Genomic DNA, 13,521 nt, shown 5'->3' on the forward strand with positions numbered 1-13,521 from the left:
TGCCTCCTAAATCCCTGAAAGGGTTTACAAGTGTATCTTAGCTTGATGAAGCTGCATGACTTATGTCATCTTCAAATCTGGAGGCTGTAATCATTAGACTCCAGCCACTTCATCCAGTGTGTCAGGGAGTTGCCAGTTTGTTGATACGACACGTTTATTGTACAATGATGAATCTTTGCATTTGTTTTTCTCAGAAGTCCGTTCCTCCAGCTGAGCACCACCTTGAGTTAAAGCTGAAGCGCAGCAGCAGTGTTCAGGAGATCTTCTCCTCACCACGAAATGAACTGCTGAGACAGAGCAGCCTGCAGCAGCAAAAGGTGCTTATCTCCACAGACTGCCTCATAAATTTCCTATTTTAAACTCTTTCTGAAACTTTCCAGCCATCACTAATCATTAAAACGACTGGACAACATAACAGGAAACTTGCTGATTTGTTTTTTTATTACAAAACTCTTGTTTGGTTTTACGTTAAATAAAAAAAGAAAAAACAAAGAAAAACATTAATCTAAGGCACTCATATGACACATTATGTTTGTATTAGTGATACTGACATTGAAAATTTTTAAGTTATGTTGGAATATGTTTACATGTATAAATAGCTAGTACCTGGTTGGACCCCTTTTCCCTCCAGAACTGCTTTAATTCTTGGTGTCATAGATTCAGAAAGCTGGTGGAAACCTTCCTCAGAGGTTTTGCTCCGTATTGACATGACAGCATCACACAGTTGCTGCAGGTTTGTCGGCTGCATCCATGATGAGAATCTCCTGTTCCACCACATCCTAAAGCTGCTCTGTTTTTCTAAATCATGTTGAGCCATTAGTCCTCTTATTCTAGTATATTCTTTAGGTGGTGAAAGAATGATTTGGTTATAGCTTTGATATGGCTGTTCAAACTTAGTCCAAAATAACACCAAGATTTCTGGACTGATCTGCAGTAGATCAGCAGTTTCTGGCACCAACAACCATGCCACGTGTAAAGTCCCTCAAATCCCACTTCTTCCTCATTCTGATGCTCAGTTTGAACACGGTCATCATGACCATGCCTACATGACTACATGCTGCCATGTGATTGGGTGTCTAGATGTTTGTTTTAACAAGGGAATCAGGTGAGGTGGATAAAGTGGCCTTTGATTGAATGCTGTTTGTTTTATAGGAGTTGGAGCAGGAGCTGACTGAGCAGAGGGGACTGACTCAGGCCATCGCCAGGCAGGGCAGCAGAGTTCGACTCTACAGCCCAGAGCTAGAGGACCAAAGTCAGCTGTCACCAAGGTAACACACTGTTATTTACATGATACCCTGCTCGTCCAAAATAGTCTCACTTGGTTGGACCTCCTTTAGCTTTGATTCTCCGTGGCATCATTTCAATAAGCTTCTGCAATGTCACATGTCTTTTCGTCCAGACTTGCATTAATATTTCTCCAAGATCTTGTATTGATAATGGACCTCAGCACATCCCAAAGATTCTAAAGGGGTTCAGATCTGGACTCTGTGGTGGTCTGTTGAGCCCCGTGAATCCTGGCATTGTCATCTTGGAATATGGCCGTGCCATCAGGGAAGATGGAATAGCCTGCTCATCCAGTATATTCAGCTGTCCTCAGTGGCATGTAACGTTGCAGAACCCTTGACCCAGATCCTAGACTACCCACACAGGCTTGTACAGTAGACACTAGGCATGATGGCTGCATCTTCTTACCCTGATGCTCCCATCATTCTGGAGCAGGGTGACTATCTTCCATTGCACCTAAATCCAATTTTCATGCTCCCTTGCAAACTGAATCCTTTTCTCCTTTAGCTTCACTGATTAGTGGTTTTCTTATGGCTACACAGCTTTTCCATCCCAATCTCTTAAATTCTTTCACATTGTTCATGTGGAAATGTTCTTACTTTCACTATTAAACCATTATGATATTTCAAGATGTTTGTCAGACCACATTTCTTCCTGGAAGACGATTATTCCCCACTATCCTTCCACTTTATAATAATACTTTGGACGGTTCTTAACCCAGTTTTAGTAGTTTCTGCATCTCCTTAAATGTTTTCTCTGCTTTATGCAAATAATCTGATTCTTCTTAAACAGGCTAACGTATTTTCTACAACCACAGATGTGTCTTTCCACATGGTTGGAAGCTGCTCATTGCATCAGTTGGGGTTAAATAAGTTGTTGCAGCTGAAAGATAATCGCTCTGCAGGAATTAGTTCAGTTCAGGTGGTGATTTTACTTTTAGACGGGGAGTGTATCTACAGATAAAACCAAGAGTATTTAATGCTTCCTCTTTTGGTTTGGTTATTTATCCAGCAATCCAAGGCATAATTTTTCTCATCTGGGAAGAATAATATATATATATACACATACATACATACATAAATAAAAGTAAATAGAGAGAAAGGCACACAGTGTTAATTTATGCTGCAGGTGGCCTCCTGCTGAGGCTGATGTGGAGGAGGACTCTGCTGAGAAGAAGTGGGATCGCCTTCACAGTCGGCTGCTCGCTGTGGGGGAGAGCTGGCTGCTTCCTCTGTCTGAGGTAAGGCCTTCATCATGACAGCTGAGGGGCTTGATTATCACTTTTCAAACACAAAAAGAAAAGAAAAATCGGTGTTCTTGCCATGCTTGATTATCACCTTCTTTGAGCAGAAGCCACTTTGTTGTCCCGTTGGCGTTATGGGAACTCCTGCAGAGCCTGATTAGACTTGTGTGTCTTCCACTTTTCTTCTGATGTTACTCTCTTTCTCTCTTTTTGAAGGTGACAGACTCATCTATGAAGGGTAGTGATGGAACAGCAGGACGCATGATTGGTACAAAAAACCTGAAAGAGCTCCAGACCTACATCAGCCAGCTGAGAGAGCTGGGCCACACATCTGCAGAGCTTCTGAATCAGGTGCTGACACGCTATCATGGCTGTTTATCAGAGAACACGTCAGTTGTAAGATGTGGTTTTCCTCTCCAACCACACATGAAACTGATGGATGTTCTTCTTAGAAGTCTCATCCTTCACATAAAATTTAGAATCTGCTTTTATTTCATTTATCTTGTACATGAATTCTTGATATTTAGTAGTTGGACATAATCTTCATAAACCTGATGAGCTCTGAAAGAAAAGAAAATTTGCTCAAAAGAGTAATTTTGACATTTAATTTTCCACTTAAATGTTTCTATTGTGAGAATTTTCCACTTCCACTCTGACTGTGTCAGATTTATTCAGTCGACTCTGAATGGAGGCTAAACTAAAAAAAAATGTTCAACTCAAATCTCTTTGGTTTAAAACTCCCTTATTCTGACTCAGGTTATACAAGTACGTGGAATTTCTTGCTTTGAATTGAATTGAATTGAATTGAATTGAATTGAATTGAATTAAATTAAATTAAATTAAATTAAATTAAATTAAATTAAATTAAATTCAATTAAGTAAATTAAATTAAATTAAATTAAATTAAATTAAATTAAATTAAATTAAATTAAATTAAATTAAATTGAATTGAAGGGCTCCACGGTGGTGGTTAGCAACGCAGCCCTGAGCCAGGAGGATTAGAAAATGAATAAATGAATAAAATGAATATACATTATTAATAACTAAACTCAACCGTGAGTGACAGCAAATTGTAGAAAACGATGAGTCAACTGAATCATTTCTGAGAATAGAAAAAACAAACCACAGTTTCACCTCAAAGAAAACACAGACATCCGTTTTTAACGGCAAACGTGGGCACGTGACAATTTTGAAGCCTTAAAAAGTTTTAGTTATTTCACAGTTTTCAAGCCTTTAACGGGAACATGTTTTCGTTGCTGCTCTGAGCGTCAACACAGGTTCACGGTTTGTAGAAACCACTCCAACTTTTAGTGTAAGAGATTTAAATGAGGAAATCCATCTTTGGTACAGTAACCAATATTTTTCGCTTGCAGTTAAGATGATATTGTAAAGTTTTAATATACTTTTAAAAATGCCTGATATAAAAGAAATAAGAAGAAAGCATTTAGAAATCCAGCTGCGATAGTGATGCGGTGCAGTAACACTTCAGGGCTGCAGTATAATTCACACAGCGATGTAATCAGGAATCTTTACCTCTGGCTGAAGTTGTGGAGACTTTATCAATATGACTAAATTAATTTCTATTTATTACTGAAAAGGGTCATTCATAAGGAAGAAGAAAAATAAGCTTTATTGTCATTGTACAATAATACAACAAAATTCTGTAGCAGCTACAAATTCACAATGTTAAAAATGAATAAATAAAAATAAAACTATAAGTAATAGATATTAAAATGCAGTTAAGCAGGTAGGAAGTGCAGAATAAATAACTATAAGCTATTTGGTACTTCTTATTTCTAGTTTTCCCCATTTCCTGCCATAAGCTACAGAACTATAAAGCTAAAAGAAAACTTTCATTCAGCTTCACTCTGATCCAGAAAAGTGAAACAGAAGGTTTGGAAATGAGTGAACGCTGCTAACATACTTGTGGTAGATGGTACAGGAGGTCAGTCATGACAACACACATCAACAACCGATGGGGACAAAGTTCTCATGTTTGCAGATTAGACTTAAAAGTGCTCAGACCTGATCGCCCCGTTACGTTGTCTTTTCTTTGTTTTATCTTTGTTTCTGTCACCTACCACAAGATGCTTGACATCACACAAAGAAAAGCTGGAAAGACGAAGCGTGAATGAACAGAGGATGTGAGCTGATGATAGGTGTGGTTCATCCTCTTGTAACAGCAACTTTATACAATAGTTTGACTTTTCCTGCAGGCTCCGCATGTGGAGGACATCCATCAGGTGCTTGATGAGAGCTTGTTTCATGTGTTGCATGGAGCGTCCCTGTTCCTGTCCTCCAGCCATAATCTGCTGCACTCACCTGCTGAGATCACACACCAGGACGACGCTCAGCTGAGGCTTCTGCAGGTGCAGGTAACACAACCTCATCATGCTGAATCGGAGAAATTTTAAATGAAAAATAACAACAAGACAATAAAAACAGAATAAAAATCAAGATAAGAAATGAAAAATGAAAGATTATCATATGTGGGGATTCTTCTCAGACAGCTACCTGGTTGTTTTTCCTTTCATTAGGAATTTATGCTTATATAGTGCTTATATAAGTCAGAATTATTGACTATTTAGTTGCTTTAAGTCAAGTCAAAAAGTGATGAAACAATAAAAAAATAAAACAAAAAAAGTTCTCCGGTGTTCTCTGGTCTGTGACACAATAATTTTTGTTCTGGTTGGATGATAATGTAGGAAGTCCTGGTAATTTTCCAGGAACATCAACATCGAAGTGAAAACATTCTGTACTGTAACCTGTCTTATGGTTTGTAACTTGTTTTTACTGAATGGAACTATGACAACCTGTTTTAACTTCATTAGCATTAGCATTTAGCTCAACATACTTCTGTGATTGAACCAGTTATTGAGCTGCTGGTTTGGTTATTGATTGTGTTGCTTTACAACACTGTTAACACTCAAACATCTTTGTCTTAAAAAAAACATTTTACTTTCAGAAACACGTGAAGAACTAAAAATTCCTTTTTTTATCAAGTCACTGATTGTAAATCAAACTCACAGTAAGAAGCTTCTTTTATTAATTTTCAGAGTCTGTCAGCAGAGTTGGCCAACCTGGGTAGTGAGCTGGTCTCTCAGGGATCAAAGGTCAGCCATGTCCTGGGGTCAGAGTGCTGTCAGCAGTGTGTGGATGATCTGTGCAGAGTCCTCCCTGTTGTCCAGGCTGCACTGTCCAGGAAAGAGAAGGAGCTCCATAACATCCAGCTGGACTCTGCAGAGAAACAGGTCAGATTTCAGCAATGTGGCATTCTGGTGAAGCAAATCAAGACCAATGGATCAGGAGTTCTTCTGCTGTCTGTATTTTCATCTATAAAGCACCAAATGTAATATTAGAACTTTTCTTGTTTGTCCAAAAGTCAGTTTTTGCATGCAGATTATCATTCAACCAGTTTTTTCTGCTTAAAATCTAAAAGAGTTGCACGCAAACTTCACCTCTAACCAACTGGCTGACCACCGAATTACTAATCAATTACTAAAAACACTAAGGCATAAGAAAGCAACCTCAGGTACTCTGAAAGGAACTGTTATTTGTAATTTATGTGTATTTTCCTCAGTTTTTAAAATTTATTATGTATTGCATCAATAAAAGCCTGAATACTCTTTTAAATAATCTTCTGGACATAACTGCAGTAACATGTAAATAATGTAACCTTGTAATGATGCTATTTCACTTTGCTACATTAATAACATGACAAAGAGGAGTTAAAGTCATCAGAGGTTATTTAACAACTTTACTGTCATAAAGTTTTACTGTGAACAGTGTATGTGTGTTCAGATCCAGGAGTCTTTGCAGCAGCAGGCTGAGCAGGTAAACTCCCTGCTGCAGGAGGCTGGCCAACACAAACTGCCAGCCTCTCTTGTCCACCAGGCCACAAAGCTGCAGGTATCGTATGTTAGCTGGCAGAAACACTGAGATACAAACATGGGAATGTTAAACCAAAATCTGTATTTGTCCTTGCGATGTGCAGGGTGAGCTGGACACAGTTCTGGGTGGCGTCCGTTCGCAGTGTGAGGATCTGAAAAGCAGAGCAGACCTGCAGCAGCAGTTTGAGCGGCTGGTCCACAGCCAGCAGGAGCTGCTCAGTCTTGGCTCTGAACGCCTTGCTCTTCAACCTGACATGGAGCTCCACAGCAGGACTCAGCTCCAGCAGCAGCTAAGCAGTCACATGGTCAGTGTGGAAAAACAGACCAGAAACATGATTGATTTTCTTTCAAAATCAGGCTTTTATAATCTGAACTTGAACATTTAACTACCTTTTTTCAGAAATTCTTCCAGGTCTTGGGTCAACGCATTCACAACTTGCAGTACCTGACCAACAAAGTCCCAGATAGCGCCCTCCAGAGGTGGGAGGGTGTAGTGGCAGGATTGCAGGACGAGGTTGTACGACTACAACGGCATGGGCTGGAGAAAGGCGTCAGGATGCAGCAAACACTACAGGTAGGATATCTATTTTAGCTTATGTACTTAAAAAATAAGTAATCACATGTTTTAATCTAGAAAGATTACATGAAACCCATAACTGTGAGCATTAGAAAGTTTAAAGCCCGTTCCACTTTTATTTGTCCAGCCTCACCTACAGATGTAGCAACATCCACAAAATGCGAACCAATAATATACACTTTAAATTGTAACATTGACTTTAATATAATGTTTATTTAGAAAATATAACTTTATTTTAATCAAGCTGTTATTACCACTCATCTTACAAAAGGTCAGATATTTTCTAAGTTAAATCAGTGTAAATAAGTAGAGCATGTAAAGATGGTGGTGGAGGGATCGCTGCACAATGCTGCTGACTTCTATTTAAAGACAATAAATGAGAGGTTGTATACAACTTTTAGTCTGAAAGCTGAATAACAGTTTAAACTCCCCAGTAGTTTTTAAATAGTCTTTTTTGTATTTGTTTGATCAGTAATTCACAAAAAAGGTTAATGTTCTCAGTAAGAGTTAAAACATTTGAAATGAACTATATATAATTTATGTTTATGTAATTCTTTTAAGTAAAGCCAACTTGTTTGTCAATTTTCCAATTTTAAAAAATAAAATGTTTCTAAAGGTTCTCTGTTTAGTTTAGTTATAATGAATAACACTTACATTATTTAGGAAGAATAAAATACATAAATGCATCTCCACCTCCAAAGGTAAAACTGTACAGCTGTAACAAAGAGGTTGGTGGTGCAACGCTAGAAAAACCACAACCGCACCAGATTCCTGCTGCAAAACGGCTGAGAGAACAATTTAAGTTAATCTGTTAGTCTAAGAAAGGTGCACTTCAAATCATAACAACATTTTGTGAAGCATCATTTCAAACTTACAGAGATTTAATCACCTCCAAGATTTTTACTTAGATTTATTTTTCATTTAAGTTTTACTAACTCAAATTGTTCTAGTTAGCTCAAGCTTTTAAAATATTTTTTTTATGTTTACATAAGCCAACTTGTTAGTTTTTACAGTGTATGTGGTGCATAAAAGTCACAAATATGACTTAGGACTGTTAAAACTTAATGCACTAAATTTTAATCTTTCCACCAGAGTTCATCCTCCTGTTACTGAGTTTAATCTGAATTATATGACCGGTGGAACTGCAGAAATCCATCACAAGAGAGAAGAGTCCCTACAAAGTATCAGCACTGACTCTAACAGTTACTACCCCGCCTAACTTAACGTCCTCATGTGCTTCAGATGTGGTCGAAGTGGGAGGACGACAGCATCTGGTGGGACTCTCAGCTGAGAAGCATTGAATCTTCATTTCCCAACATGCAGGAGGATGATGTCTCAGAGGAGCAGGCATCAGGGAACCTCTCTGTCTACAAGGTATTTTTTCTTAATGTGTTCCTTATGATCATCTAATTTACCACCAGGCAGCTGAGTGGAGGATGGAGTGCGTTTTGCAATGTTCCATTCTTCTCATTTGGAGGATATTGGCTGTGTGGTCCATGCAGTGCTCTGTGCAATACACTCTAAATGTAATTGGTTCAATTAAACACCGCCAAATAGGTTGTTTTCTGTAGGGGGGACATGATGTTCCTGGCTTTCATATGGGTTATTAGCAGAGCAGTGATCTCCAACTAAATTTCATTTTGCTTTATGCCCTCTTGTTCTGATTTGGAATCAGATGTGCATATCTTGCTCTTTAAAAATGGACAACAGATGTCTGTGTGGCAGATAATCCAGTGGTCAGCAAAGTGTATGTGGTAAAAAAGAAGACATGAGCAGATAGCAAGCATACGACTGAATAATTAAAGAAAAAAGAGGTAATTACATAGAAATTCAGCTGCATAATGCAGCATGTTAATTGTTCAGTTCCAATGTTCAGGTTTTAATAACATATGTGCTTTATTTATATTTAATTCACTTCTCAGTGAAGGATAACTCTTTAAACTTTATTAATGCCAAAAAGACTTCTTTGAAAAGTCCTTTAAAGTTTAGTTAATATCAGAATCTGGGTCAGAAGCAGAAGGATGGAGGAAGAGAAGGAGGCCCATATCAGAGACCTGAGCTGAGCCTTATAAGAAGAAAAAATCCAAGTAATAAACTTGGCAGAAAAACATTAAATGTTTGGTGGATTATTTCTGTGTTGTAACATTGCTTTTGGGTAATAAAATGTTTACGGCCTTTATTGCTCCTTTACATAGAGTAAAATTCAGAGTCAGTTCAGATGATCCCTTAAGTGTTGAATGGGGTTTAGGTCAGAGTTCAGTCCCAGACTGTGGAGACATGGGATCCCCCCTTCTCCACATCTCTCTGCATGAAGATTGTCTCTAATGAGGACAAGCCTTGTTTTTTTAGTGAGGAAGATGCTGCCTCTTTGGCATCACACTGCCTCCACCAGAAGATGTTACCCTGTCAGTGCAGCAACCAGCAAAGCGTTCTCCACGTCTTCGCCAAACTTTGACCCCATGATCCAAATGGCACCGGCAGAAAACTGGACTCAGTGCTGAGTGTCATGATCATGGTTTATGTTCTTGGTTTTGTCATGTTTAGTTCTGTTTCCAGTTTTGTTTTGGTAGCTCCTTAAGTTGTGTGTTCTGTGTTGCTTTCTGTTTCCAGCTCATTAGTACACCTTGTTTATCCTTCGGTGCATAGGTTTTCAGTTCCTCCTTTGCCACTTCATTGCTTTCTGTTTGTTTGTTGTCAGTTAGTGGAGCTTTGTACTCCAATACTGATTCTGATACCACATGTTGCTAAACGGTGAATGTTTTCCACACAGGACAGGGGGGCTGCTCATCCAGGACAATAAATTCTAAAATGTTAGAATGGCTCTACTAACTTGCACTTTTCATGATTCACAGGAATGCAAACAGAACAGCACAAGTGCACATACATCCCTGTCACATCCAGCTGGCAGATACACATGCACGCATGTGGAGAAGCAGTGGGATGCAGGCCCACACGCTTCAGTAATATGCATAAAGCCTCATCTCTGTGGTTGGTTCATGAACAAACTCACATTTGTCTCTTGGAATGTGTGTGGAGCTGGCACAAGGGAAAAGAGGTTAAAAATTTTTAATTGTTTGCAAGAAATAAAAGCAGATGTAATATTACTCCAAGAGACTCATTTTTTAAACTCAACAATAGATCTTCTCTCAACAACCCAGTTTCCACACATGTATTCAGCTGTTATAATTCTAGGCAGAGAGGAGTAGCAACTCTTATTAATAGAAGGTTAAATTTTGACATAGATAATACAATCATAGATCCAGAAGGCAGATTTATAATAGTTACATTATCTATTAAAAATGTTATGTTTTGCAAATATATATGATCCAAATGTTGATGATCCTCCTTCTTTCACTCCCTCTTTGCCTCACTCAGATAACACATTAATTATAGGAGGTGATTTTAACATTATACTGGAGAAAAAAAGTACCACAGGAGCTCATCGAGTCTGGAAATCCTCAGAAACTGTGAAACAGTACATGAAGGATTTTGGTCTCTGTGATGCTTGGCGCTCTCACCATCCCACACTAAGAGAATACACTTTCTTCTCTTCAGTTCACCATTCCTATTCTAGATTAGATTATTTCTTAACTAGCAGCTCGCTCATGAATGACATGTCAGAAATCAGAATCCATCCTATTAACATTAATGATCACGCACCAGTATCATTCACTCTGAGAAACAAGAGCAATAAACCAGCAACTAGAAACTGGAGATTTAATTTCTTCATTACTTAAAGATCCTGAGTTTATCAGCTACTTCAAAAGAGAATGGTCCTTATATTTAGAAAACAACGACTTGCCAGAAACTTCAGCGTGTGTTCTTTGGGAAGCAGGAAAAGCAGTAATGAGAGGGAAAATAATTTCCTTCTCTTCTCATAAGAAAAAGAAGGAAACTTTGAGAATTTCAGAGTTAGAACTCATAATTAAATCCTTAGAGGACGCTTACCATGTCTCCCCAGAAGAACACACACTAAATGCTATAAGGAAAGCTAAACTTGAACTTAATGAAATAATAGATAAAAAGACGCAATTCTTGGTGCAAAGACTTCGCTTGGAGAACTTTGAACATGGCAACAAATCTGGAAGATTCCTGGCTAATCAGTTAAAAACAAACAAGGAGAAAACAACCATCTCCTCTGTCAGAGATCCTGAAGGAAACATCAGCCACGACCCTGACAAGATAAATAACACTTTCAAAGAATTCTATAAAACATTATATAAACCACAACTAACTACAACAGATGACAATATTGATAAATTTTTTAGCAACGTCAATCTTTCAAAATTAAAACATGAAAATAAAATTGTCTTGGATTCCCCCCTTTCAGTCGGCGAACTCCATGAAGCTCTCCAGCATATGCCCAACAATAAAGCTCCAGGTCCAGATGGTTACCCAGCAGAATTCTACAAAGAATTCTGGACAATGCTGGCACCCACTTTCTACAATATGATATTAGAAATAAGGGAAAAACAAAAAATACCTTCAAATATGAACCTAGCCAATATTACTCTACTATTAAAACCATGAAAAGACCCGACACTTCCATCCAGTTACCGTCCAATTTCATTAATAAATGTAGATCTCAAAATAATTAGCAAAGCTTTGGCCAGAAGAATAGAAAAAATAACCCCTCTAATAATACATCCTGACCAAACAGGCTTTATTAAAGGTAGACATTCCTCTACTAACATGCGTAGATTAATTAACATCATAGATTATTCTACTCTACATAATCTGGAATCCACAGTAATTTCTTTAGACGCAGAAAAAGCATTTGACCGAATAAACTGGAAAGTTTTATTTGCAACATTAAACAAATTTGGGTTTGGGTCATCTTTCATAGATTGGATAAAAATATCATATAACAACCTAATGCATGTTTGAAGACCAATGATCAAACCTCTCCAAGCTTCTGTTTGCAGAGAGGAACCAGACAGGGCTGCCCGCTTTCTCCATCACTCTTTGCTATTTTTATTGAACCCGTAGCTGCTGCCAAAAGACAAAATAAAGAGATTAAAGGAATCCATGCCAAAAATATAGAACACAAGATAAGTCTTTATGCTGATGACGTATTACTTTTCCTCCAGAACTCACCGACGTCTCTCCCCCAGACAATCACACTTATTAACACATTCTCATCAATATCTGACTACTCTATTAACTGGTCTAAGATTATTGTTATGCCCATTAACTGTGACCTACCAAACACACCCAATACTACAATACAGTCTGGAAACATTAAATATTTAGGCATAAACATTTCCCCCAGGTTATCAGAACTAACAAAGCTAAATTATGTCCAGCTACTTAAAGCAATAGAGGATGATCTCTCACGGTGGAGGCGCTTACCCATATCACTCATGGGGAGGGTTGCCACAGTTAAAATGATGGTTCTATCTAAAGTAAACTATCTGTTTTCAATGATACTCACTAAACCATCCTCCAGTTGGTTTAAGTCACTGGACTCACAAATATCAAAACTTTTTATGGAAAAACAAGCCATCACGTATCAGTCTAAAAACTTTACAACAGACTATAGATAGAGGTGGATTGGAGCTACCCAACTTTAATCACTTTTTCTTAGCTAACAAGATGCAGTATATCTCCAAATGGCTTAAACCTAGCAGTCTGGATGAATCATGGTTAGATGAAGAGCAAGCATTGTGTGAGGATCTGTTTATCTCTGACCTGCCATTCATCAGCTCAACCATCAAAACACATAAGTGTTTTAAAAGCATCAATATCAGTTCCTCCTTAGTGGCTTGGTGGGAATTTCTAAAAATAACCAAATCCTCACTTTTTCCATGTAAGTTTACACCCCTCTGGAACAACCCTGATATCCTGCAAAACAAAAAGCTGATCAATTTCACTCAATGGAAAAATAAAGAAATAAAACAGTTAATAGATATAATAACATATAATAGAAAATGGAAACTTCTTCCCATTTAATATTCTCACTTCAAAATATGGAATCAGTAGCAAATTTTTTTTTTAGAATATCACCAGCTTAAATCTAATTTATAAGTAAAAAAATATACCATTAATTAATTAAACTTACAGCTACCTATTACGGTGGCAGAATTCATTAATCTCAATGTGTAAGATTGGATCGGCTGAAAGTCGGACACAAGCGCAGGCTGGTTGAGAGAAGGATTTTAATGGAGCTCTAACAGACCAAAGGTGTGACAAGACAATACAAAGTTCTGCAGTGTGCTGAGGGTTTAAGTAGGCCGGAGGACAGGTGTGACTTGTTAGGTTGATGAGGATAGAGGCAGGTGAAGTCCGATGAGCTGGAACAGATGAGTCCTGGGAGATGAAGTCCTAGAACCGGGGATCAGAATTCTGGTGAAGCAGAGCGTACTGGTGCAGGAGGAGCAGGCATGACACAATGCCCCGAAGCTATTATCAAAAACATATAGACTATTATCTAAACTAGAAGAATTCAATCGGTCTTACAACTACAAAATGGGAGGCTGACTTATCCAGTAACTTTAATAAAGATGAATGGTCACAGATATGTTTAA

At 38.1% G+C, this 13,521-nt stretch overlaps 1 protein-coding gene across 1 annotated transcript in view; it reads left to right on the forward strand.

Annotated features, from left to right (window-relative positions):
- syne2b (spectrin repeat containing, nuclear envelope 2b) overlaps positions 1–13,521 on the forward strand; it is a 154,724-nt gene that overhangs the window by 92,120 nt on the left and 49,083 nt on the right. Inside the window, exons 78-87 of the mRNA XM_041971377.1 lie at positions 195–317; positions 1,153–1,268; positions 2,413–2,524; positions 2,744–2,878; positions 4,744–4,902; positions 5,584–5,778; positions 6,329–6,436; positions 6,522–6,722; positions 6,818–6,991; positions 8,237–8,368. Coding sequence (XP_041827311.1) covers positions 195–317; positions 1,153–1,268; positions 2,413–2,524; positions 2,744–2,878; positions 4,744–4,902; positions 5,584–5,778; positions 6,329–6,436; positions 6,522–6,722; positions 6,818–6,991; positions 8,237–8,368 — 1,455 coding nt within the window. The remainder of the gene's footprint in view (positions 1–194; positions 318–1,152; positions 1,269–2,412; positions 2,525–2,743; positions 2,879–4,743; positions 4,903–5,583; positions 5,779–6,328; positions 6,437–6,521; positions 6,723–6,817; positions 6,992–8,236; positions 8,369–13,521) is intronic.

Source organism: Melanotaenia boesemani, chromosome 20, assembly GCF_017639745.1.
Source record: "Melanotaenia boesemani isolate fMelBoe1 chromosome 20, fMelBoe1.pri, whole genome shotgun sequence".
Taxonomy (NCBI): Eukaryota; Metazoa; Chordata; class Actinopteri; order Atheriniformes; family Melanotaeniidae; genus Melanotaenia; species Melanotaenia boesemani.